A 25,831-nucleotide genomic window follows, 5' to 3' on the forward strand; every position below is an offset into this window, starting at 1 on the left:
TGTTTGTGTGTTGTTGACAGATTTGGTAACTACCTAATGATCAAATGCGGATAAATAAGCTGTGGTTAGCCAGCTAGTTATGGGATGATGTTGGACTGTGTAGGCAGTTCAGGGGCGTATTCGTTACGGAAACTGTTTACCGTTTAAAAAGCCAACAGAACAAGACGGGAGTTTCTATTCGTTCGATTTGCTTCCGTTTAAGAAACCATTTGCAACAGAATGGACGTAATGAATACGCCCTAGTGTACGTTTTCTTGCACTCTCTTATCTCCAATGTATTTGGTAATAACTTTGTCACCATTGCCCTCTTAGCACTGTTCTTCTAGTTATCTAATCAGCTAAGTTAGTTATATTGTCTGTGATCCACGAGCTTTACAGACTAATCATAATTTATTTGTGCGAAATAGTCCAGAATCAGAATGATATAGAAAACTAGTGAACTAAATAAATTGCCGATGTGCTTGTTATTATACTAGCTAGCTAGTGTGAATGTAGCCATTCATTTACCTACTAAGTTAAGTTAGTATTTGTTGTTGATCAGCATCGCTACAGGACCTGTGGACCACAGTACGCGCACACGCTTCCCATCACCTCCCTGTCGCAGCTGGGCCGCGCCTGTCTGTCAAATCAAATCACATTTCATTCTACATGAGCCGAATACAACAAACCGATCTGTTTTGAAATTAAATCAGCTAGCTATCTGCCCATCTTAACTATACGGTTTTACAGAGGTGACTCAGTTAAACGTGGGTCTTGCTCAACTCAAACCGGCATGGTTGTCATGCATTTCAGACTGTTTACCATGTAAACAAGGTGTGTGTGTGTGTGTGTGTGTGTGTGTGTGTGTGTGTGTGTGTGTGTGTGTGTGTGTGTGTGTGTGTGTGTGTGTGTGTGTGTGTGTGTGTGTGTGTGAGAAAGAAAGAAAGAAATAGCGAATGCTTCCATTGTTAGCTTGGGAGTAGCAGCAGAAACAATGCCTCCTGTCCTGTGATACACCCCTGGTTTAGCACAAAAGGTGTTTATTTACTAGCTTACATCCTTACCTGCCACCTGAAAGACTGCATCCCTTGTGTGGTTACAACACTGCTTTCTTCTGAATGAAGGGTGTGGCCCAAGCCGTCTAGGAATGCCTTTTATAAGGAAACGTGTGAGTTAGCCCAGGTGTGAAGTTGATCTTAGGCACAGATCTACAATCAGCATGTCCCCTCCAGACCCTAAGCTTTACCATTAAAGGGAAAAACACTAACTTCTGTCACGCCGCCCAGTTCTGGGGGACAGTAGTTCTGTCACGCCGCCCAGTCCTGGGGGACAGTAGTTCTGTCACGCCGCCCAGTCCTGGGGGACAGTAGTTCTGTCACGCCGCCCAGTCCTGGGGGACAGTAGTTCTGTCACTCCGCCCAGTCCTGGGGGACAGTAGTTCTGTCACTCCGCCCAGTCCTGGGGGACAGTAGTTCTGTCGCTCCGCCCAGTCCCGGGGGACAGTAGTTCTGTCGCTCCGCCCAGTCCCGGGGGACAGTAGTTCTGTCGCTCCGCCCAGTCCCGGGGGACAGTAGTTCTGTCGCTCCGCCCAGTCCCGGGGGACAGTAGTTCTGTCGCCAGTCCTGGGGGACAGTAGTTCTGTCTGTGCAGTATAAAGACAGAGAGGTTGTAGTGTTGTTCACTTGAGAGAGAGATGCCTTTTAGCAGACACTTTCATCCAAGCGAGGAAAGGTGAGGGCAGTGTGTGTCTGTCTCCTACACAACAACAACAACAAATGAGTTAGCTACAGCTGATCCAGAGCAGCAGAACAGGTTAACAGGCTCAGAGATGCCAACTCAGCATGTTGTGTGTGTGAATATCAGACTGTTAGCAGGATTATCAGGTCTGATACTGCTAAGCCGGTTCTTCTGTCCGCTCCAACAGAGGGAGAAATCAGCCTGTAGAATGGCATGTGGTCATACTTCTACCATTTAGAGTTGGGAAGGTGTAATTATTTTCATTATTATTACACCAGATAGTGTTTGTGGGGGGAATTCTCTACCATGTTGTTTCTGTTCACCGCTGAGTAGAGGTTGGAAAGGACACTAACTTCTGTCACGCTGCCCAGTCCTGGGGGACAGTAGTTCTGTCACGCCGCCCAGTCCCGGGGGACAGTAGTTCTGTCACGCTGCCCAGTCCCGGGGGACAGTAGTTCTGTCACGCTGCCCAGTCCTGGGGGACAGTAGTTCTGTCACGCCGCCCAGTCCCGGGGGACAGTAGTTCTGTCACGCTGCCCAGTCCCGGGGGACAGTAGTTCTGTCACGCTGCCCAGTCCTGGGGGACAGTAGTTCTGTCACGCTGCCCAGTCCTGGGGGACAGTAGTTCTGTCACGCTGCCTAGTCCTGGGGGACAGTAGTTCTGTCACGCTGCCCAGTCCTGGGGGACAGTAGTTCTGTCACGCTGCCCAGTCCTGGGGGACAGTAGTTCTGTCATGCTGCCTAGTCCTGGGGGACAGTAGTTCTGTCGCGCTGCCCAGTCCTGGGGGACAGTAGTTCTGTCATGCTGCCTAGTCCTGGGGGACAGTAGTTCTGTCGCGCCGCCCAGTCCTGGGGGACAGTAGTTCTGTCACGCTGCCCAGTCCTGGGGGACAGTAGTTCTGTCATGCTGCCTAGTCCTGGGGGACAGTAGTTCTGTCGCGCCGCCCAGTCCTGGGGGACAGTAGTTCTGTCACGCTGCCCAGTCCTGGGGGACAGTAGTTCTGTCACTCCGCCCAGTCCTGGGGGACAGTAGTTCTGTCACTCCGCCCAGTCCTGGGGGACAGTAGTTCTGTCACTCCGCCCAGTCCTGGGGGACAGTAGTTCTGTCACGCTGCCCAGTCCTGGGGGACAGTAGTTCTGTCACGCCGCCCAGTCCTGGGGGACAGTAGTTCTGTCACGCTGCCCAGTCCTGGGGGACAGTAGTTCTGTCACTCCGCCCAGTCCTGGGGGACAGTAGTTCTGTCACTCCGCCCAGTCCTGGGGGACAGTAGTTCTGTCACGCCGCCCAGTCCTGGGGGACAGTAGTTCTGTCGCTCCGCCCAGTCCTGGGGGACAGTAGTTCTGTCCTCAAACTTGCCTGTGTGGGTAGAGCCTGAGGATAATAGTGTGTAGAGCCTGCAGACTGTGGGTGGTGAGAGGATAGTGTGTAGAGCCTGCAGACTGTGGCTAGTGAGGGGATAGTGTGTAGAGCCTGCAGACTGTGGCTAGTGAGGGGATAGTGTGTAGAGCCTGCAGACTGTGGGTGGTGAGGGGATAGTGTGTAGAGTAGAGGTCGACCGATTAATCGGAATGGCCGATTAATTAGGGCCGATTTTCAAGTTTTCATAACAATCGGTAATCTGTATTTTTGGCCACCGATTTGCCGAATTGTATTTATTTTTATTAGAATTTATTTTTAGTTTAATATATATATATATATATATATATATATATATATATATTTTTACACCTTTATTTAACTAGGCAAGTCAGATTAAGAACACATTCTTATTTACAATGACGGCCTAGAAACGGGGGTTAACTGCCTTGTTCAGGGGGGATTCATTTTTGCAACCTTCAGTTACCAGTCCAACGCTCTAACCACCTGCCTTACATTACACTCCACAAGGATTAACAGGCTGACTACCTGTTACGTGAGGGCAGCAAGAAGCAAAGGTAAGTTGCTAGCTAGCATTAGACTTATAAAATCTTAATCACTAGTTAACTACACATGGTTGATGATATTACTAGTTTATCTAACGTGTCCTGCGTTGCATATAATCGATGCGGTGCCTGTTCATTTTCATTGAATCACAGCCTACTTTGACAAACGGGTATTGATTTAACAAGCGCATTTACGAAAAAAGTACTGTCGTTGCACCAATGTACCTAACCATAAACATCAATGCCTAACAGGAATATTTAGACTTAGTCACCCGTTAGATAAAATACGGAACGGTTCCGTATGTCACTGAAAGAAAAAAACTTTTTTTTCCGAGATGAAAGTTTCCAGATTCGACCATATTAATGACCCAAGGCTCGTATTTCTGTGTGTTTATTATATTATAATTAAGTCTATGATTTGATAGAGCAGTCTGACTGAGCAATGATAGGCAGCAGCAGGCTCGTAAGCATTCATTCAAACAGCCCTTCGCTGTGCTTCAAGCATTGCGCTGTTTATGACTTCAACCTGGGTGGGTATAATTTGTGGAATGTTCCAACACCAATCTATTCCAAAAACTTCGTAAATAACAAGGTTTCCAAAAAACAACGCATACAAAGTTGTATAGCGGCAGAATAAGATACTGAGTAGGGAGTGGTCTATTTCATAGCGTTTTTCATTCATCACGTTTATTCTGAAAAATGTCTGTCCTCACTCTGGTTGCCTATGGACAAACATTAAGAATAAGCTACGTGGTGAGTTGATGCCTATTCGGCAGCTAGTTAGCTAGGTTTGTATGCGTTGCTACTTTGTATGCGTTGTTGGTTGGCAACCTTTTACTTTACGTTTTTTGGAACAGATTCCTGTTGGAACGTTCCACAAATTATTCCCACCCCTTCAAGCCTGTCAACTCCCAAGATGAGGCTGGTGTAACCGAAGTGAAATGGCTAGCTAGTTAGCCGGGTGCGCGCTAATAGCGTTTCAAACGTCACTCCCTCTGAGACTTGGAGTAGTTTTTTCCCTTCCTCTGCATGGGTAACGCTGCTTCGAGGGTGGCTGTTGTCGATGTGTTCCTGGTTCGAGCCCAGGTAGGAGCGAGGAGAGGGACGGAAGCTATACTGTTACACTGGCAATACTAAAGTGCCTATAAGAACATCCAATAGTCAAAGGTATATGAAATACAAATCGTATAGAGAGAAATAGTCCTATAATTCCTATAATAACTACAACCTAAAACTTCTTACCTGGGAATATTGAAGACTCATGTTAAAAGGAACCACCAGCTTTCATATGTTCCCATGTTCTGAGCAAGGCACTTAAACGTTAGCTTTCTTACATGGCACATATTGCACTTTTACTTTCTTCTCCAACACTTTGTTTTGCATTATTTAAACCAAATTGAACATGTTTCATTATTTATTTGAGGCTAAATTGATTTTATTGATGTATTATATTAAGTTCAAATAAGTGTTCATTCAGTATCGTTGTAATTGTCATTATAAAAAAAAGAAGAAGAAAAATAATCGGCCGATTAATCGGTATCGGGGTTTTTTGGTCCTCCAATTATCGGTATCGGCGTTGAAAAATCATAATCGGTCGACCTCTAGTGTAGAGCCTGCAGACTGTGGCTGGTGAGGGGATAGTGGGTAGAGCCTGCAGACTGTGGCTGGTGAGGGGATAGTGGGTAGAGCCTGCAGACTGTGGCTAGTGATGGGATAGTGGGTAGAGCCTGCAGACTGTGGCTAGTGAGGGGATAGTGGGTAGAGCCTGCAGACTGTGGCTAGTGAGGGGATAGTGGGTAGAGCCTGCAGACTGTGGCTAGTGAGGGGATAGTGGGTAGAGCCTGCAGACTGTGGCTGGTGAGGGGATAGTGGGTAGAGCCTGCAGACTGTGGCTAGTGAGGGGATAGTGGGTAGAGCCTGCAGACTGTGGCTGGTGAGGGGATAGTGGGTAGAGCCTGCAGACTGTGGCTGGTGAGGGGATAGTGGGTAGAGCCTGCAGACTGTGGCTGGTGAGGGGATAGTGGGTAGAGCCTGCAGACTGTGGCTGGTGAGGGGATAGTGGGTAGAGCCTGCAGACTGTGGCTGGTGAGGGGATAGTGGGTAGAGCCTGCAGACTGTGGCTGGTGAGGGGATAGTGGGTAGAGCCTGCAGACTGTGGCTAGTGAGGGGATAGTGTGTAGAGCCTGCAGACTGTGGCTAGTGAGGGGATAGTGGGTAGAGCCTGCAGACTGTGGCTAGTGAGGGGATAGTGGGTAGAGCCTGCAGACTGTGGCTGGTGAGGGGATAGTGGGTAGAGCCTGCAGACTGTGGCTGGTGAGGGGATAGTGGGTAGAGCCTGCAGACTGTGGCTGGTGAGGGGATAGTGGGTAGAGCCTGCAGACTGTGGCTGGTGAGGGGATAGTGGGTAGAGCCTGTAGACTGTGGCTGGTGAGGGGATAGTGGGTAGAGCCTGCAGACTGTGGCTGGTGCGGGGATAGTGGGTAGAGCCTGCAGACTGTGGCTGGTGAGGGGATAGTGGGTAGAGCCTGCAGACTGTAGCTGGTGAGGGGATAGTGGGTAGAGCCTGCAGACTGTGGCTGGTGAGGGGATAGTGGGTAGAGCCTGCAGACTGTGGCTGGTGAGGGGATAGTGGGTAGAGCCTGCAGACTGTGGCTGGTGAGGGGATAGTGGGTAGAGCCTGCAGACTGTGGCTGGTGAGGGGATAGTGGGTAGAGCCTGCAGACTGTGGCTGGTGAGGGGATAGTGGGTAGAGCCTGCAGACTGTGACTGGTGAGGGGATAGTGGGTAGAGCCTGCAGACTGTGACTGGTGAGGGGATAGTGGGTAGAGCCTGCAGACTGTGGCTGGTGAGGGGATAGTGGGTAGAGCCTGCAGACTGTGGCTGGTGAGGGGATAGTGGGTAGAGCCTGCAGACTGTGGCTGGTGAGGGGATAGTGGGTAGAGCCTGCAGACTGTGGCTGGTGAGGGGATAGTGGGTAGAGCCTGCAGACTGTGGCTGGTGAGGGGATAGTGGGTAGAGCCTGCAGACTGTGGCTAGTGAGGGGATAGTGGGTAGAGCCTGCAGACTGTGGCTGGTGAGGGGATAGTGGGTAGAGCCTGCAGACTGTGGCTAGTGAGGGGATAGTGTGTTTGTGTCCAACCGGTGAGCTGTAGCAGAAATGGAGGAGAGGACGGACGAGGAGAGGTAGAGAGGACGGACGAGGAGAGGTAGAGAGGACGGACGAGGAGAGGTAGAGAGGACGGACGAGGAGAGGTAGAGAGGACGGACGAGGAGAGGTAGAGAGGACGGACGAGGAGAGGTAGAGAGGACGGACGAGGAGAGGTAGAGGGAGACGTAGGAGAAAGAGGGAGAGGAGCACACAGACGGGGTAAGCTGCAGCTTTTTTAAAGTACCACTTTGTACCTCTTCTAACCCCACCTCCCTCAATCCACATTTCATGTTTGTTGTTTTACTACCGCAGTGACTGCCCTGTCAGCATCTCATCCTTCCATTCCTCCCTCTTTAACTCTCTCTCTCTCTCTCTCTCTCTCTCTCTCTCTCTCTCTCTCTCTCTCTCTCTCTCTCTCTCCTTGCCTCTCTCTCTCCTTGCCTCTCTCCTCTGCTCCATCTGTTTTTCATCAGGCTCTGCCTATCCCCAGCCACTCTAGAAGGGAGTGTCCCACACCAGCAGAGGAGAGAAAAGAACAGAAAAGAGAGCAGGACGGAGGGGGGAGGGAAAGAAGAGAACAGATGAGTGAGGGAGAAAGAACACAGAAGAGGGAGAGATTGGAGGAGAGAGATGAGGACATATGGGAGAGATGAGGAGGAGAGAGGGAGGAAGAGGTTAGTTTATCACCCCTGGGATAGTAAAGGTCGTTATCAATAAAACTTCACTATACGGTGCAGAGCGTTCAGTTAGGCTGCTGGGGGTCAAGAACCAGCTCTGCTAAAACCAATGACAACGACGTGCCGTTTTCAATGGATTGTTCAATACATGTTCCAACTATTTGGTTGTAATGTCATCGCGTCCTGAACAGCATAGTCACAACTACACATTTATCTCTATCAGAGTTATACAGCAAGGAACTGTTTCATGATCAGTAAACATCAATATGATCATGTATTTTCAGATACGTGAAGGGTATCCTATTCATTTAGCTAGCTAAGGAAACATGTCATTTAGCTAGCTAAGGAAACATGTCATTTAGCTAGCTAAGGAAACATGTCATTTAGCTAGCTAAGGAAACATGTCATTTAGCTAGCTAAGGAAACATGTCATTTAGCTTGCTAAGGAAACATGTCATTTAGCTTGCTAAGGAAACATGTCATTTAGCTAGCTTCATTAGAGATTAGGTGTTTGGAAAGAGCTTGACATCGGCAAGTTGTCGTCTTGGTAAAGTTGTCAGTCGGACTACTGTCACCACCACAATTTATATGACAAGCAAATCAAACAGTATTTGGATATAGCCATCGAGTTTATCCCCTGACAGTTAGCTTGTCATCTAGCCATATTGACGGGGTCTGTTGTTAGCTTGTCATCTAGCCATATTGACGGGGTCTGTTGTTAGCTTGTCATCTAGCCATATTGATGGGGTCTGTTGTTAGCTTGTCATCTAGCCATATTGACGGGGTCTGTTGTTAGCTTGTCATCTAGCCATATTGACGTGGTCTGTTGTTAGCTTGTCATCTAGCCATATTGACGGGGTCTGTTGTTAGCTTGTCATCTAGCCATATTGATGGGGTCTGTTGTTAGCTTGTCATCTAGCCATATTGACGTGGTCTGTTGTTAGCTTGTCATCTAGCCATATTGACGTGGTCTGTTGTTAGCTTGTCATCTAGCCATATTGATGGGGTCTGTTGTTAGCTTGTCATCTAGCCATATTGACGGGGTCTGTTGTTAGCTTGTCATCTAGCCATATTGACGTGGTCTGTTGTTAGCTTGTCATCTAGCCATATTGACGGGGTCTGTTGTTAGCTTGTCATCTAGCCATATTGACGTGGTCTGTTGTTAGCTTGTCATCTAGCCATATTGACGTGGTCTGTTGTTAGCTTGTCATCTAGCCATATTGACGTGGTCTGTTGTTAGCTTGTCATCTAGCCATATTGACGTGGTCTGTTGTTAGCTTGTCATCTAGCCATATTGACGGGGTCTGTTGTTAGCTTGTCATCTAGCCATATTGACGTGGTCTGTTGTTAGCTTGTCATCTAGCCATATTGACGGGGTCTGTTGTTAGCTTGTCATCTAGCCATATTGACGGGGTCTGTTGTTAGCTTGTCATCTAGCCATATTGACGGGGTCTGTTGTTAGCTTGTCATCTAGCCATATTGACGTGGTCTGTTGTTAGCTTGTCATCTAGCCATATTGATGGGGTCTGTTGTTAGCTTGTCATCTAGCCATATTGACGTGGTCTGTTGTTAGCTTGTCATCTAGCCATATTGACGGGGTCTGTTGTTAGCTTGTCATCTAGCCATATTGACGGGGTCTGTTGTTAGCTTGTCATCTAGCCATATTGACGTGGTCTGTTGTTAGCTTGTCATCTAGCCATATTGACGTGGTCTGTTGTTAGCTAGCGATCCAATTTGACGTGGTCCATCAGACAATCTGTCAGCAGCAATCGCGATTAAACGCTCTCAAAAACGAGGTTGAAAAGGGGATACTGTTAGCTAACTTTGCTAGGTAGGCCGAGCTATGTCGGTTGGAGAAAAAAGTACATTAGTTCGTTTCTAACGGTAGCTTGCAAAGTAATCATTATGCGTCCTTCTGCTGCTTGACAAGTAGAGCCCACAAAGGATGGGACATGAACCTAAACCTCTCATCCTTTTATTTTATATCACTCAAATATCAAATGAATGTTGGCCAGATACGTGAAGGGTATCTGAAAATACATGATCATTTTGATGTTTACTGATCATGAAACAGTTCCTTGCTGTATAACTCTGATAGAGATAACTGTGTAGTTGTGACTATGTTCTTCAGGACGTGGTGACATTACAACCAAATAGTTGGAACATGTATTGAACAATCCCTTGAAAATGACAGGCGGTTCTCAATAGTTGTAGTGGAGCTGGTGGCTCCTCGCCCCCAGCAGCTTAATGGAACGCTCTGCACCGCGTTGTGCCGTTTCGTTGAGAACGTCCTATAGTTGGCGGATGTTGGAAGTACAGAACTCTCTCTCTGTCCCTGGGGTTGTGTTCTAATGTAATAACCATTCTCCATTTCCTGCTCAACTCTCAACTTTAACTTTACTCAACATCTCTCTCTCTGTGGAAAGGAACGACTACTGTCTATACACTGTTATTGTTGGACACAGGTTGAAGCTAAAGCTGGTCATTTGATTGTTAGGTTGTGGCAATTATATTATATATCTATTTATTTCTATTAGTTTTCTTCAATGGGACTAGATTTAGATGCATGTACGCTTGTTTCAGTCTAGAGGGAGAAATTGGTCCAGTCTTTGTACAGCAACCTCTTGTTCCTGACCTTGTGGAAGTCCCTGTATATCTGGACAGTAGGTCTGTGTGTGTGGGGGGGGGTCCGAGTAGGGGTCTGTGTGGGTGGGGTGGGGGGGGGTCTGAGTAGTGGTGTGTGTGTGGGGGGAGTCTGAGTAGTGGTGTGTGTGTGTGTGTGGGGGGGGGGGGGGAGTCTGAGTAGTGTGTGTGTGTGTGTGTGGGCGGAGTCTGAGTAGTGGTGTGTGTGTGGGCGGAGTCTGAGTAGTGGTGTGTGTGGGGGGAGTCTGAGTAGTGGTGTGTGTGTGTGTGGGGGGAGTCTGAGTAGTGGTGTGTGTGTGTGTGGTGGGGGAGTCTGAGTAGTGGTGTGTGTGTGTGTGTGTGTGGGGGGAGTCTGAGTAGTGGTGTGTGTGTGTGTGTGTGTTGGGGGGAGTCTGAGTAGTGGTGTGTGTGTGTGTGTGTGTGTGGGGGAGTCTGAGTAGTGGTGTGTGTGTGTGTGTGTGTGTTGGGGAGTCTGAGTAGTGGTGTGTGTGTGTGTGGGGGGGGAGTCTGAGTAGTGGTGTGTGTGTGGGGGGAGTCTGAGTAGTGGTGTGTGTGAGGGGGGGGGGAGTCTGAGTAGTGGTGTGTGTGAGGGGGGGGGGGAGTCTGAGTAGTGGTGTGTGTGGGGGGGGTCTGAGTAGTAGTGTGTGTGTGTGTGTGTGGGGGGGGAGTCTGAGTAGTGGTGTGTGTGTGTGGGGGGGGGTCTGAGTAGTAGTGTGTGTGTGTGGTGGGGGAGTCTGAGTAGTGGTGTGTGTGTGTGTGGGGGGGAGTCTGAGTAGTGGTGTGTGTGTGTGTGTGTGGAGGGAGTCTGAGTAGTGGTGTGTGTGTGGGGGGGAGTCTGAGTAGTGGTGTGTGTGTGTGTGTGGAGGGAGTCTGAGTAGTGGTGTGTGTGTGTGTGTGTGTGGGGGGGGGGGGGGGGGGAGTCTGAGTAGTGGTGTGTGGTGTGTGGGGGAGTCTGAGTAGTGTGTGTGTGGGGGGAGTCTGAGTAGTGGTGTGTGTGTGGGGGGAGTCTGAGGTGTGGGGGGGGGAGTCTGAGTAGTGGTGTGTGTGGGGGGAGTCTGAGTAGTGGTGTGTGTGTGTGTGGGGGGAGTCTGAGTAGTGGTGTGTGTGTGGGGGGAGTCTGAGGTGTGGGGGGGGGGAGTCTGAGTAGTGGTGTGTGTGTGGGGGGAGTCTGAGTAGTGGTGTGTGTGTGTGGGGGGAGTCTGAGTAGTGGTGTGTGTGTGTGGAGGGAGTGTGTACATCTATAACTAGAGGGGCTGGTTGTATTATGTTGTGGTGTTATTGGCTCTGAGACAATAACAATCTGCTGTTGTCTAGGATGATTAGTAGAGCTCGGAGAAGGAGAACGGCATCAATCAGACTCTACTAATGGATCCTCCCAGACATTACCATCATTACCTCCCTTCCATGATCCATTACTCCTGTCTGGACTGACTACTCAACCTAATCACCTGGAGGGTCCTGGAGGAGACAGAAAAACAGCCATTAGTATGGCTTTTATAACCTGTGAAGGTGGTGTTGACTAAACAGAGAAAGTAGGTAGATGATGTAAGAGCTGACTTGACATTGTGGTAAGAGAATGGCGCGTGTGTAGATTAGGCTATAAGTCAGTGTTCTCCAGTCAGACCTCACTGGCCACTCTGTCTTCCAGTCACAGCTAATTGAACTCCGAGGTTGAAGGTCAGGTGGTTTAGATGCTGATGGGTATGTTTGTGTTGTGGATTTGGCTCTACAGTGTCAGAAAGTGTTTCTAGACGTTGAAAGCTGGCGGTCGTTCCAACAGGGGACAGAAACACATGTTATTATCCCACAGATAACCTGGCTGATGTTCGTTTGCTTTTACCATCATGGATATTTAACTCCTGGCCCTGGCTTGAATTTTGACAAGATTTAGGGCTTAGTTAGGCCTACGATCGATTTAAACACTAACCTATTGGAATAGACTACATCGTCTGGAACTTATTCAGTCATGTTATTTCTGAGTAGGGTGTCCTACCTGGTCTGGTATTAACATCAGGCTGTGGACTGGACTCGGACGTGACCCGCTTTATCCCAGTCTTCACAACCTGATTTGGATCGTCAATAGCCAGCAATGGATGCGATCAACATTACCATCATCATGAATGCTGACATTTCATCTGTTCTCATTTACTTTCCATTAGGGCAGAGTGAGCCTGTTATCCCCCTGCTATAGAGCACCACAGTGGAGGTGTCATAATACCCAGAAAACCTAACGGTCAAACAGGGAAATGTTTCCAATTGTTTTTCTACAATTCATTTTTCCAATAGGGGATTTTAGAAACACTTAAAATAAGGTCTGTCTTAAGTGTAGGTGGACCCGGGGTTGGCGTTTTGATAACCAAATCTCTCTCAGACAAGGTGATTTTTATCAATATGTTCGGCTCTATTTGATCTCAGATTCTAAAATGCTAATTAGCATCAAAGTAGACATGCAAAACTACAAATCCCAGCAAGCTCCTGCACCTCATCTCTAGCTGACACCTTTACTGACAGGTATTGTGTCAATTTAAAACTTGCACCAGACCTTTCACAGAATTGTCAATTTGAAAGAAATGTAGCCAGATAGTTAATCCAGAGATTCCTACCTTTGCCTCGATTCGTCAGTCTGGTCCAGATCATCCTGGCATTTGTAGTTCTTTATGATAGCCACATTAGCAGCTAATTAGCATTTCATTTTTGGGAGGTAAATACAGGCTAATATATTGATAAGTCACTTTGTCCGAGAGAGATTTACATGGTTATCAAAACGTCATGCCAGGGTAAGCCTACACAAAACAGCCCTTATTTTAAGTGTTTCTGAAAAAAAAAAAAAATAAAAAAAAAATTATATATATAAATTGAATGGTGGAAAAATGTTTGGAACCATTTCCCTGTTTGAGCGCTAGGATTTCTGGGTATTATGACTCTCACACTGTGGTACTTTATTCCAGGCTGTTGCTGTGTTAGTGTGGTGTTTGAGTTCCTTAGAGGAGGAGGGAGGGAGGGAGGGAGGGAGGGAGGGGAGGGAGAGAGAGAGGGAGAGAGGGAGAGAGAGAGAGAGAGAGGGAGAGAGAGAGGGAGGGAGAGAGATGAGAGAGAGAGAGAGAGAGAGAGAGAGAGAGAGAGAGAGAGAGAGAGAGAGAGAGAGAGAGAGAGAGAAGAGAGAGAGAGAGAGAGAGAGAGAGAGAGAGAGAGAGAGAGCGAGAGAGAGAGAGAGGAGAGAGAGAGAGAGAGAGAGAGAGAGAGAGAGAGAGGAGAGAGGAGAGAGAGAGAGAGAGGAGAGAGGAGGAGAGAGAGAGTGAGAGAGAGAGAGAGAGAGAGAGAGAGAGAGAGAGAGAGAGAGAGAGAGAGAGAGAGAGAGAGAGAGAGAGAGAGAGAGAGAGATGAGAGAGAGAAAACACAATACAATGTTCCCTCTAAACCACACAGCTTCCCCAAGACTGCTGCACATAAAACAAATGACCAGCCGCCGCCCAGAGGTTGCAGAAGATTGAACTTCACTCAACTTTAGTTTTCACCAGTGTTTCCCAACTCCGGTCCTCCTGTGTCTCCAGCAGCACAGGTTGTTGTTGTCGTCGTCCCAGACAAACATACCTGATTCAACTAGTCAACGGCTGATGATTAGCTTTAGTTAACCTTTATTTAACCAGGCAAGTCAGTTCAGAACAAATTCTTATTTACAATGACGGCCTAGGAACAGTGGGTTAACTGCCTTGTTCAGGGGCAGAATGACAGATTTTTACCTTGTCGGCTCGGGGATTCAATCTAGCAACCTTTCGGTTACTGGCCCAACGCTCTAACCACTAGGCTACCTGCTGGTTACTGGCCCAATGCTCTAACCACTAGGCTACCTACTGGTTACTAGTCCAACACTCTAACCACTAGGCTACCTGCTGGTTACTGGCCCAACGCTCTAACCACTAGGCTACCTGCTGGTTACTGGCCCAATGCTCTAACCACTAGGCTACCTACTGGTTACTAGTCCAACACTCTAACCATTAGGCTACCTGCTGGTTACTAACCCAACGCTCTAACCATTAGGCTACCTGCTGGTTACTGGCCCAACGCTCTAACCACTAGACTACCTGCTGGTTACTAGTCCAACGCTCTAACCACTAGAATACCTGCTGGTTACTGGCCCAACGCTCTGACCACTAGGCTACCTGCCGCACCGATATTGGCCATATAACACAAATCCCCAAAGTGTCTTATTGTTATTATAAACTGATTACCAACATAATTAGAACAGTAAAAAGCTGTTTGTTTGTCGTACCCGTGGTATACGGTCTGATATACCACAGCTTTCAGACAATCAGCATCCAGGGCTCAACCCACCCAGTTTATGAGATGTTTAAGACCCGAACAACAGACGTTGTCTGACTGGCTTTAATTACATGACCTACTTTGATCCCACTAACTCAAATGGTATCATCTTCTCTGTCTGTCTGTCTGCCTACCTCTCTCTCTGCCTCTGCCTACCTCTCTCTCTGCCTCTGCCTGCCTCCCTCTGTCTGCCTGCCTCCCTCTGTCTGCCTGCCTCCCTCTGTCTGCCTGCCTCCCTCTGTCTGCCTGCCTCCCTCTGTCTGCCTGCCTCCCTCTGTCTGCCTGCCTCCCTCTGTCTGCCTGCCTCCCTCTGTCTGCCTGCCTCCCTCTGTCTGCCTCCCTCTGTCTGCCTGCCTCCCTCTGTCCTGCCTGCCTCCCTCTGTCCTGCCTGCCTCCCTCTGTCTGCCTGCCTCCCTCTGTCTGCCTGCCTCCCTCTGTCTGCCTGCCTCCCTCTGTCTGCCTGCCTCCCTCTGTCTGCCTGCCTCCCTCTGTCTGCCTGCCTCCCTCTGTCTGCCTGCCTCCCTCTGTCTGCCTGCCTCCCTCTGTCTGCCTGCCTCCCTCTGTCTGCCTGCCTCCCTCTGTCTGCCTGCCTCCCTCTGTCTGCCTGCCTCCCTCTGTCTGCCTGCCTCCCTCTGTCTGCCTGCCTCCCTCTGTCTGCCTGCCTCCCTCTGTCTGCCTGCCTCCCTCTGTCTGCCTGCCTCCCTCTGTCTGCCTGCCTCCCTCTGTCTGCCTGCCTCCCTCTGTCTGCCTGCCTCCCTCTGTCTGCCTGCCTCCCTCTGTCTGCCTGCCTCCCTCTGTCTGCCTGCCTCCCTCTGTCTGCCTGCCTGCCTCCCTCTCTGCCTGCCTGCCTCCCTCTCTGCCTGCCTGCCTCCCTCTCTGCCTGCCTCCCTCTCTGTCTGCCTCTGTCTCTCTAGCAGGTTACCTGCCCCTAGGCGTGCCACTTGGACCCAGAGGAACACAGACAGACACCCCGGTCTGCAGTTGGTGTAGCAGAGAGAGAACATGGCGTTGTCGTTTAAGAAAGACCTGGAGAAGTACAAGGAGATTGACGAGGATGAGCTCCTTAACAACCTATCAGAACAGGAACTCAAACAGCTGGAGACTGCTCTGGAGGAGATGGACCCAGAGGTATGGATGGGCGGGGGGGGGGGGAGGGGTGGCAGTCTGTTTCTGGGTCTTCCTTGTGTTTTCTCCGTGGTAGCCAGACAGACATCTCATTCTTATCAACTTTTAACCTCCCAACTCTCGCAATCCTTAACTCTCAATGTTGGGAAATCTAATGGAAAGAGAGTGTGTGTGCTGATTCTGCATGCAGTCTGCCAAGTGTTTCTATGTTGATTTGCACGCAGAGTAGAGGAGGAGGCGCAGCAGAGTAGAGGAGGAGGCGCAGCAGAGTAGAGGAGGAGGCGCAGCAGAGTAGAGGAGGAGGCGCAGCAGAGTAGAGGAGGAGGCGCAGCAGAGTAGAGGAGGAGGCGCAGCAGAGTAGAGGAGGAGGCGCAGCAGAGTAGAGGAGGAGGCGCAGCAGAGTGGAGGAGGCGGCGCAGTAGAGGAGGAGGAGGCGGCGGCGCAGCAGAGTAGAGGAGGAGGAGGAGGCGGCGGCGCAGCAGCAGAGGAGGAGGAGGAGGAGGCGGCACAGCAGAGTAGAGGAGGAGGAGGCACAGCAGAGTAGAGGAGGAGGAGGCGCAGCAGAGTAGAGGAGGAGGCGCAGCAGAGTAGAGGAGGAGGAGGCGGCGCAGCAGAGAGGCGGAGGCGCAGCAGAGTGGAGGAGGCGCAGGCGCAGCAGAGTGGAGGAGGCGCAGGCGCAGCAGAGTGGAGGAGGCGGAGGCGCAGCAGAGTAGAGGAGGAGGAGCCGCAGCAGAGTGGAGGAGGAGGCGCAGCAGAGTAGAGGAGGAGAAGAGTAGTGAAACCCCTCCAGGTCTTAGTGAGGTTTATCTTCCTTTTCAAGGGCCAGAGTGAGATAAAACAGCCATTTATTTAGTGATATTACACAATACACCCCAACAGAAGTATTGGGAATCTTACAATGTGTTGTTACATCTCAAATAGAGAGGACCTTAAACATTCTTCTTGTCTTTCACTTATATACAGCATGGAGATGAATCCACTAACTAGACAACCATAGGAACTCAACACAACACCGCATGCAGCCCTAATGTTTTTAAACGTGGCACATGAATTCACCAATTACCAATTGATCAATCAGTCAATAAACCCATGTATCCACCCCTCCGTGTCTCCCCCCAGAATGCATTGCTGCCAGCGTCGATGCGTCAGAAGGACCACACAGTGAAAGCAGCCACCGGCCCCTACAGCAGAGAGAAACTGCTCAGTTTTCTGGAGAAGGAGGCCCTGGAGTATAAAGACAGAGATGATGTCGTGTCTTTCTCTGGAGAGAGGAAAGGTAGGAGGCCCTAGAGTATAAAGACAGAGATGATGTCGTGTCTTTCTCTGGAGAGAGGAAAGGTAGGAGGCCCTGGAGTATAAAGAGAGAGATGATGTCGTGTCTTTCTCTGGAGAGAGGAAAGGTAGGAGGCCCTGGAGTATAAAGACAGAGATGTCGTGTCTTTCTCTGGAGAGAGGAAAGGTAGGAGGCCCTGGAGTATAAAGACAGAGATGATGTCGTGTCTTTCTCTGGAGAGGAAAGGTAGGAGGCCCTGGAGTATAAAGACAGAGATGATGTAGTGTCTTTCTCTGGAGAGAGGAAAGGTAGGAGGCCCTGGAGTATAAAGACAGAGATGATGTAGTGTCTTTCTCTGGAGAGGAAAGGTAGGAGGCCCTGGAGTATAAAGACAGAGATGATGTCGTGTCTTTCTCTGGAGAGAGGAAAGGTAGGAGGCCCTGGAGTATAAAGACAGAGATGATGTCGTGTCTTTCTCTGGAGAGGAAAGGTAGGAGGCCCTGGAGTATAAAGACAGAGATGATGTCGTGTCTTTCTCTGGAGAGAGGAAAGGTAGGAGGCCCTGGAGTATAAAGACAGAGATGATGTAGTGTCTTTCTCTGGAGAGAGGAAAGGTAGGGGGAACCTGGTGTATAAAGACAGAGATGTCGTGTCTTTCTCTGGAGAGAGGAAAGGTAGGGGGAACCTGGTGTATGTTCAGACCGTGTGCAGTGTTTCCCCTACGATTTTTCTCAGGAGCTGTGGCAAAAGTAGTTGGGGGAGGAGGGGGGGGGTCGGTCTGGGGGCATTCTACCCAGGGGGGGGCTTTCTACCCTGGGGGGGGTTAGGATAATGACTGAGAAATGATATTCTATTCCAAAATGCATGACGTCATCTGAAATATAACTGATGCGGCCCACTGCACTGAGACATGATGAGGAACAAGCTGTGGCTGTGGGCTTGTGGCTCTCATTCGCTCTGTTGGCTACAAATATACATTGTAACTTATCACTCAGATCTTAAAGAGACAGTGCAAGATTTTGGCAATTGAACCTATGGATACCATTTGTATGTCTCTGCATGCAGTTTGAAGGTAGTTTTGCAAGCCATTGCTAACTAGCGTTAGCGCGATGACTGGAAGTCTGGTATTGGCGCTGTCGCTAGGTAACAATTGCGCTAAAGCTAGTTATAGCAACTTCCTTCCCCCTGCACGCAGACATAGAAATGGTATCCATTAATTAATCTGACTCTGGGGAAGTAGAAAAATGGCTTTATTGCCCCCCCAAAAATGTGCTCTATCCCTTTAAAAGCGCATCACGGCAGAAATACTGTCTATATACACCATTATTTTTATATTTATTTACTCTGACATTGCTCGTTCTGGTATTGCTTTCGTTTTTTTACTGTTTGTATTGTGTGTATTGCTAGGTATTATTACTATACTGTTGGAGCTAGAAACACCAGCATTACTGCACTGTTGGCGCTAGAAACACCAGCATTACTGCACTGTTGGAGATAGAAACACCAGCATTACTGCACTGTTGGAGCTAGAAACACCAGCATTACTGCACTGTTGGAGATAGAAACACCAGCATTACTGCACTGTTGGCGCTAGAAACACCAGCATTACTGCTCTGTTGGAGATAGAAACACCAGCATTACTGCACTGTTGGAGATAGAAACACCAGCATTACTGCACTGTTGGAGATAGAAACACCAGCATTACTACACTGTTGGAGCTAGAAACACCATCATTACTGCACTGTTGGAGCTAGAAACACCAGCATTACTGCACTGTTGGAGCTAGAAACACCAGCATTACTACACTGTTGGAGATAGAAACACAATCATTACTGAACTGCTGGAGCTAGAAACACAATCATTACTACACTGTTGGAGATAGAAACACCAGCATTACTGCACTGTTGGAGATAGAAACACCAGCATTACTACACTGTTGGAGCTAGAAACACAATCATTACTGCACTGTTGGAGCTAGAAACACCAGCATTACTACACTGTTGGAGATAGAAACACCAGCATTACTGCACTGTTGGATCTAGAAACACCAGCATTACTGCACTGTTGGAGATAGAAACACCAGCATTACTACACTGTTGGAGATAGAAACACCAGCATTACTACACTGTTGGAGATAGAAACACCAGCATTACTACACTGTTGAAGCTAGAAACACCAGCATTACTGCACTGTTGGAGATAGAAACACCAGCATTACTGCACTGTTGGAGATAGAAACACCAGCATTACTGCACTGTTGGAGATAGAAACACCAGCATTACTGCACTGTTGGAGATAGAAACACCAGCATTACTACACTGTTGGAGATAGAAACACCAGCATTACTGCACTGTTGGAGATAGAAACACCAGCATTACTGCACTGTTGGAGCTAGAAACACCAGCATTACTACACTGTTGGAGATAGAAACACCAGCATTACTGCACTGTTGGAGCTAGAAACACCAGCATTACTGCACTGTTGGAGATAGAAACACCAGCATTACTGCACTGTTGGAGATAGAAACACCAGCATTACTGCACTGTTGGAGATAGAAACACCAGCATTACTACACTGTTGGAGATAGAAACACAATCATTACTGAACTGCTGGAGCTAGAAACACAATCATTACTACACTGTTGGAGCTAGAAACACCAGCATTACTACACTGTTGGAGATAGAAACACCAGCATTACTACACTGTTGGAGATAGAAACACCAGCATTACTGCACTGTTGGAGATAGAAACACCAGCATTACTGCACTGTTGGAGCTAGAAACACCATCATTACTACACTGTTGGAGATAGAAACACCAGCATTACTGCACTGTTGGAGATAGAAACACCAGCATTACTGCACTGTTGGAGATAGAAACACCAGCATTACTGCACTGTTGGAGATAGAAACACCAGCATTACTGCACTGTTGGAGATAGAAACACCAGCATTACTGCACTGTTGGAGATAGAAACACCAGCATTACTGCACTGTTGGAGATAGAAACACCAGCATTACTACACTGTTGGAGATAGAAACACCAGCATTACTGCTCTGTTGGAGATAGAAACACCAGCATTACTGCACTGTTGGAGCTAGAAACACCAGCATTACTGCACTGTTGGAGATAGAAACACCAGCATTACTGCACTGTTGGAGATAGAAACACCAGCATTACTGCACTGTTGGAGATAGAAACACCAGCATTACTGCACTGTTGGAGATAGAAACACCAGCATTACTACACTGTTGGAGCTAGAAACACAATCATTACTGCACTGTTGGAGCTAGAAACACCAGCATTACTACACTGTTGGAGATAGAAACACCAGCATTACTGCACTGTTGGATCTAGAAACACCAGCATTACTGCACTGTTGGAGATAGAAACACCAGCATTACTACACTGTTGGAGATAGAAACACCAGCATTACTGCACTGTTGGCGCTAGAAACACCAGCATTACTACACTGTTGGAGATAGAAACACCAGCATTACTACACTGTTGAAGCTAGAAACACCAGCATTACTGCACTGTTGGAGATAGAAACACCAGCATTACTGCACTGTTGGAGATAGAAACACCAGCATTACTGCACTGTTGGAGATAGAAACACCAGCATTACTGCACTGTTGGAGATAGAAACACAAGCATTACTGCACTGTTGGAGATAGAAACACCAGCATTAATGCACTGTTGGAGATAGAAACACCAGCATTACTACACTGTTGGAGATAGAAACACCAGCATTACTGCACTGTTGGAGCTAGAAACACCAGCATTACTGCACTGTTGGAGCTAGAAACACCAGCATTACTACACTGTTGGAGATAGAAACACCAGCATTACTACACTGTTGGAGATAGAAACACCAGCATTACTACACTGTTGGAGATAGAAACACCAGCATTACTACACTGTTGGAGATAGAAACACCAGCATTACTACACTGTTGGAGATAGAAACACCAGCATTACTACACTGTTGGAGATAGAAACACCAGCATTACTACACTGTTGGAGATAGAAACACCAGCATTACTACACTGTTGGAGATAGAAACACCAGCATTACTACACTGTTGGAGATAGAAACACCAGCATTACTACACTGTTGAAGCTAGAAACACCAGCATTACTGCACTGTTGGAGATAGAAACACCAGCATTACTGCACTGTTGGAGATAGAAACACCATCATTACTGCACTGTTGAAGCTAGAAACACCAGCATTACTACACTGTTGGAGATAGAAACACCAGCATTACTACACTGTTGGAGATAGAAACACCAGCATTACTACACTGTTGGAGATAGAAACACCAGCATTACTGCTCTGTTGGAGATAGAAACACCAGCATTACTACACTGTCCTCAATGTCCTAACTCTCTAAATACATGACTCTGCTGTATCCTACACTGGGTAACTAGAGATGTTGTGGCTAAGTAGAGATGTTGTGGGCTAAGTAGAGATGTTGTGGGCTAAGTAGATATGTTGTGGGCAACGTTTAGATGTTGTGGGCAACGTTTAGATGTTGTGGGCAACGTTTAGATGTTGTGGGCAACGTTTAGATGTTGTGGGCAACGTTTGTGGTCTTGAAGAGAAGGCTCTGTTTCAGACAGGTGTGTATTGTGTTGCAGGCATGTTGACTTTCTAAGTGTCAGTCCCGTGTGTGTGTGTGTGTGAGAGAGAGAGAGAGAGATTGCTCTCAGCTGTAATCAGTCCACTGCTGTGTCTGCAGGTATTACTAATGCATGTCTACTCTGCTTGAACACAATACACAGCTGGTGAGAAATTACAGGAAAGGGTTGAGAAACAGTGTAGAGGGTTTGAGATGTGGCTATGACTGGACTCTCTGTGGCTCTCCCTCCCTCTCTCCCTCTCTCTCTCTCTCACTCTCTTTGTCTCTCTCTGTCTCTGTGTGTTTCTGTCACACTCATTCTCTCTGGCTTGACTTCACTTCCTGAAAGCCAATAAACAGCTATTAGACGGCCATTCTGTGTCGGTCCCTGTGGACAACAGTTTCAGTTACCCCCATTATAGACAGACACAGAGAGAAGCACCCAGCTGTACCTGGAGTGTCTGTAGTACATACAACCTCCCAGATATTTGACATGTAGGATATCACCTGTAGAGAAAGGAAAATGTAATGCAGAGACATTTCAACCACTGTGTGTTAACCAGAAGGCTCTAACTGTGGCTGTAAGTGCTGGGATAGTAGGCTAACTGGTAGCTGACTACTCCAGAGGGCCTGACACAGGAAGTGGGGTGTTGTGGGTAATGGCTGTATTTACTGTTTAGAGGCTTTTCAGGAAGTGCCAAGGCCCCCTCGAGACTAGACTGCCTTTTAGACTGGAGAGTAGGGGGGCACGGCGGGTGTTCTGTCAGAGGGTCGGAGGGGACTGAAGGACAATTAGATTTAAGTGTGAGTCATTTAGCAGGCGCTCTTATTGAGAGCGACTTCTAGTAGTGAGTGCATACATTCCCATGAAGGAAACAGTCACTATCATTTTCCTGTTTTTAAAGTGGGGGGGGCAGAGGCACAGAGGCTGTTCTCCTTGAGGGAGTTGTGTGGCAGGAGAAGGGGGGGGGGGGGGGGGCTACTGAAGGAAAAGGCTACTGTATATTATTTTAGTTGGGGGGGGGGGGGGGGGGGTTTACCACTTTTTTTGCTTACTACATGATTCCATGTGTTATTTCATAGTTTTGATGTCTTCATTATTATTCTACAATGTAGAAAATAGTAAAAATAAAGAAAAACCCTTGAATGAGTAGGTGTGTCCAAACTGTTGACTGGTAGTCTATATGAAATAGGAGTGAAAGTGTAATCAATGTGTAACAACAATGTTACAGGATTACGTGCTGATGGGGTTAGGGAGAATAGCAGCCTCTGTATGTAGCTGTGTGTTGTAATGTCTGGCCAACAAGTTAGTTGCCCCAGCAGCAGCATGGAGGAGTTTATACTTTACTCTCTGTTCCGTGACTTCCTGTCTCTCTTTCCTTCTGCTGCTGCTGGGTTTCCATGGCAATGCCTCCGGGCCTGACTGAAGGAGGGAGAGAGACGGGGAGGGAGGGAGAAAAGAGAGAAGAGGGAGAGATGCAGACAGTCTTGTCTCTTCAGTCTGATGAAGATCTCCAGCTGTGTTATGTAAAGATGTCTGCTCTCTGTCTCCACACACACACACACACACACACACACACACACACACACACACACACACACACACACACACACACACACACACACACACACACACACACCGAGACAAAGCAGAAGGGTTCATGGGTAGACGGTACACAGGACAGACAGAAATAGCAGCAACCAGACAGAGCAGACTAGAACACATTGTACCACTTAGATACAGTCCATCCTGCAGTAGAACACACTGTACCACTTAGATACAGTCCATCCTGCAGTAGAACACACTGTACCACTTAGATACCGTCCATCCTGCAGTAGAACACACTGTACCACTTAGATACAGTCCATCCTGCAGTAGAACACACTGTACCACTTAGATACAGTCCATCCTGCAGTAGATCACACTGTACCACTTAGATACAGTCCATCCTGCAGTAGAACACACTGTACCACTTAGATACAGTCCATCCTGCAGTAGAACACACTGTACCACTTAGATACAGTCCATCCTGCAGTAGAACACACTGTACCACTTAGATACAGTCCATCCTGCAGTAGATCACACTGTACCACTTAGATACAGTCCATCCTGCAGTAGAACACACTGTACCACTTAGATACAGTCCATCCTGCAGTAGAACACACTGTACCACTTAGATACAGTCCATCCTGCAGTAGAACACACTGTACCACTTAGATACAGTCCATCTGTCCTGCAGTAGAACACACTGTACCACTTAGATACAGTCCATCCTGCAGTAGATCACACTGTACCACTTAGATACAGTCCATCCTGCAGTAGAACACACTGTACCACTTAGATACAGTCCATCCTGCAGTAGAACATACTGTACCACTTAGATACAGTCCATCCTGCAGTAGATCACACTGTACCACTTAGATACAGTCCATCTGTCCTGCAGTAGAACACACTGTACCACTTAGATACAGTCCATCCTGCAGTAGAACACACTGTACCACTTAGATACAGTCCATCCTGCAGTAGATCACACTGTACCACTTAGATACAGTCCATCCTGCAGTAGAACATACTGTACCACTTAGATACAGTCCATCCTGCAGTAGAACACACTGTACCATTTAGATACAGTCCATCCTGCAGTAGAACACACTGTACCACTTAGATACAGTCCATCCTGCAGTAGAACACACTGTACCACTTAGATACAGTCCATCCTGCAGTAGATCACACTGTACCACTTAGATACAGTCCATCCTGCAGTAGAACACACTGTACCACTTAGATACAGTCCATCCTGCAGTAGATCACACTGTACCACTTAGATACAGTCCATCCTGCAGTAGAACACACTGTACCACTTAGATACAGTCCATCCTGCAGTAGAACACACTGTACCACTTAGATACAGTCCATCTGTCCTGCAGTAGAACACACTGTACCACTTAGATACAGTCCATCTGTCCTGCAGTAGAACACACTGTACCACTTAGATACCGTCTGTCTTTCCTGCAGTAGAACACACTGTACCACTTAGATACAGTCCATCCTGCAGTAGAACACACTGTACCACTTAGATACCGTCTGTCTTTCCTGCAGTAGAACACACTGTACCACTTAGATACAGTCCATCCTGCAGTAGAACACACTGTACCACTTAGATACCGTCCATCCTGCAGTAGATCACACTGTACCACTTAGATACAGTCCATCTATCCTGCAGTAGATCACACTGTACCACTTAGATGCAGTCCATCCTGCAGTAGATCACACTGTACCACTTAGATACAGTCCATCTATCCTGCAGTAGATCACACTGTACCACTTAGATACCGTCCATCCTGCAGTAGAACACACTGTACCACTTAGATACAGTCCATCTGTCCTGCAGTAGAACACACTGTACCACTTAGATACAGTCCATCTGTCCTGCAGTAGAACACACTGTACCACTTAGATACAGTCCATCTGTCCTGCAGTAGAACACACTGTACCACTTAGATACAGTCCATCCTGCAGTAGAACACACTGTACCACTTAGATACCGTCTGTCTTTCCTGCAGTAGAACACACTGTACCACTTAGATACAGTCCATCCTGCAGTAGAACACACTGTACCACTTAGATACCGTCTGTCTTTCCTGCAGTAGAACACACTGTACCACTTAGATACAGTCCATCCTGCAGTAGAACACACTGTACCACTTAGATACCGTCCATCCTGCAGTAGATCACACTGTACCACTTAGATACAGTCCATCTATCCTGCAGTAGATCACACTGTACCACTTAGATGCAGTCCATCCTGCAGTAGATCACACTGTACCACTTAGATACAGTCCATCTATCCTGCAGTAGATCACACTGTACCACTTAGATACCGTCCATCCTGCAGTAGATCACACTGTACCACTTAGATACAGTCCATCTATCCTGCAGTAGATCACACTGTACCACTTAGATGCAGTCCATCTATCCTGCAGTAGAACACACTGTACCACTTAGATGCAGTCCATCTATCCTGCAGTAGATCACACTGTACCACTTACAGTCCGTCTATCCTGCAGTAGGGGAGTCTCAGGGTGTGTATCCCTATGGGTCCTGGTCAAGTGTAATGTTTTAAAATGTAACCTTTTATTTAACTAGGCAAGTCCATTAAGAATGGGGCGGCAGGTAGCCTAGTGGTCAGGGCGTTGGGCCAGTAACCTAAAGGTTGCTAGATTGAATCCCTGAGCTGACAAGGTAAAAATCTGTCATTCTACCCCTGAACAAGGCAATTAACCCACTGTTCCTAGGCCATCAGTGTAAATAATAATTTGTTCTTAGCTGACTTGCCTAGTTAAATAAAGGTAAAAAGAATGAATAAATAATAAATTCCCTCTAGCC

General features: G+C 47.8%; 1 protein-coding gene across 3 annotated transcripts in view; it reads left to right on the forward strand.

Annotated features, from left to right (window-relative positions):
* LOC106595683 (tropomodulin-3) overlaps positions 1-25,831 on the forward strand; it is a 54,382-nt gene that overhangs the window by 345 nt on the left and 28,206 nt on the right. The window contains exons 1-3 of one of the 3 annotated variants that reach the window (XM_082969776.1): positions 7,445-7,461; positions 15,342-15,555; positions 16,672-16,828. In XM_082969776.1, coding sequence (XP_082825902.1) covers positions 15,430-15,555; positions 16,672-16,828 — 283 coding nt within the window. In that variant the 5' untranslated portion in view covers positions 7,445-7,461; positions 15,342-15,429. Of the gene's footprint in view, positions 1-7,444; positions 7,462-15,341; positions 15,556-16,671; positions 16,829-25,831 lie in introns of those variants that run through there. The other 2 variants (XM_045689636.2, XM_045689637.2) reach the window with 2 other exon arrangements.

The sequence above is a fragment of the Salmo salar genome, chromosome 26 (assembly GCF_965601325.2).
Source record: "Salmo salar chromosome 26, fSalSal1, whole genome shotgun sequence".
NCBI classification, from domain to species: domain Eukaryota; kingdom Metazoa; phylum Chordata; class Actinopteri; order Salmoniformes; family Salmonidae; genus Salmo; species Salmo salar.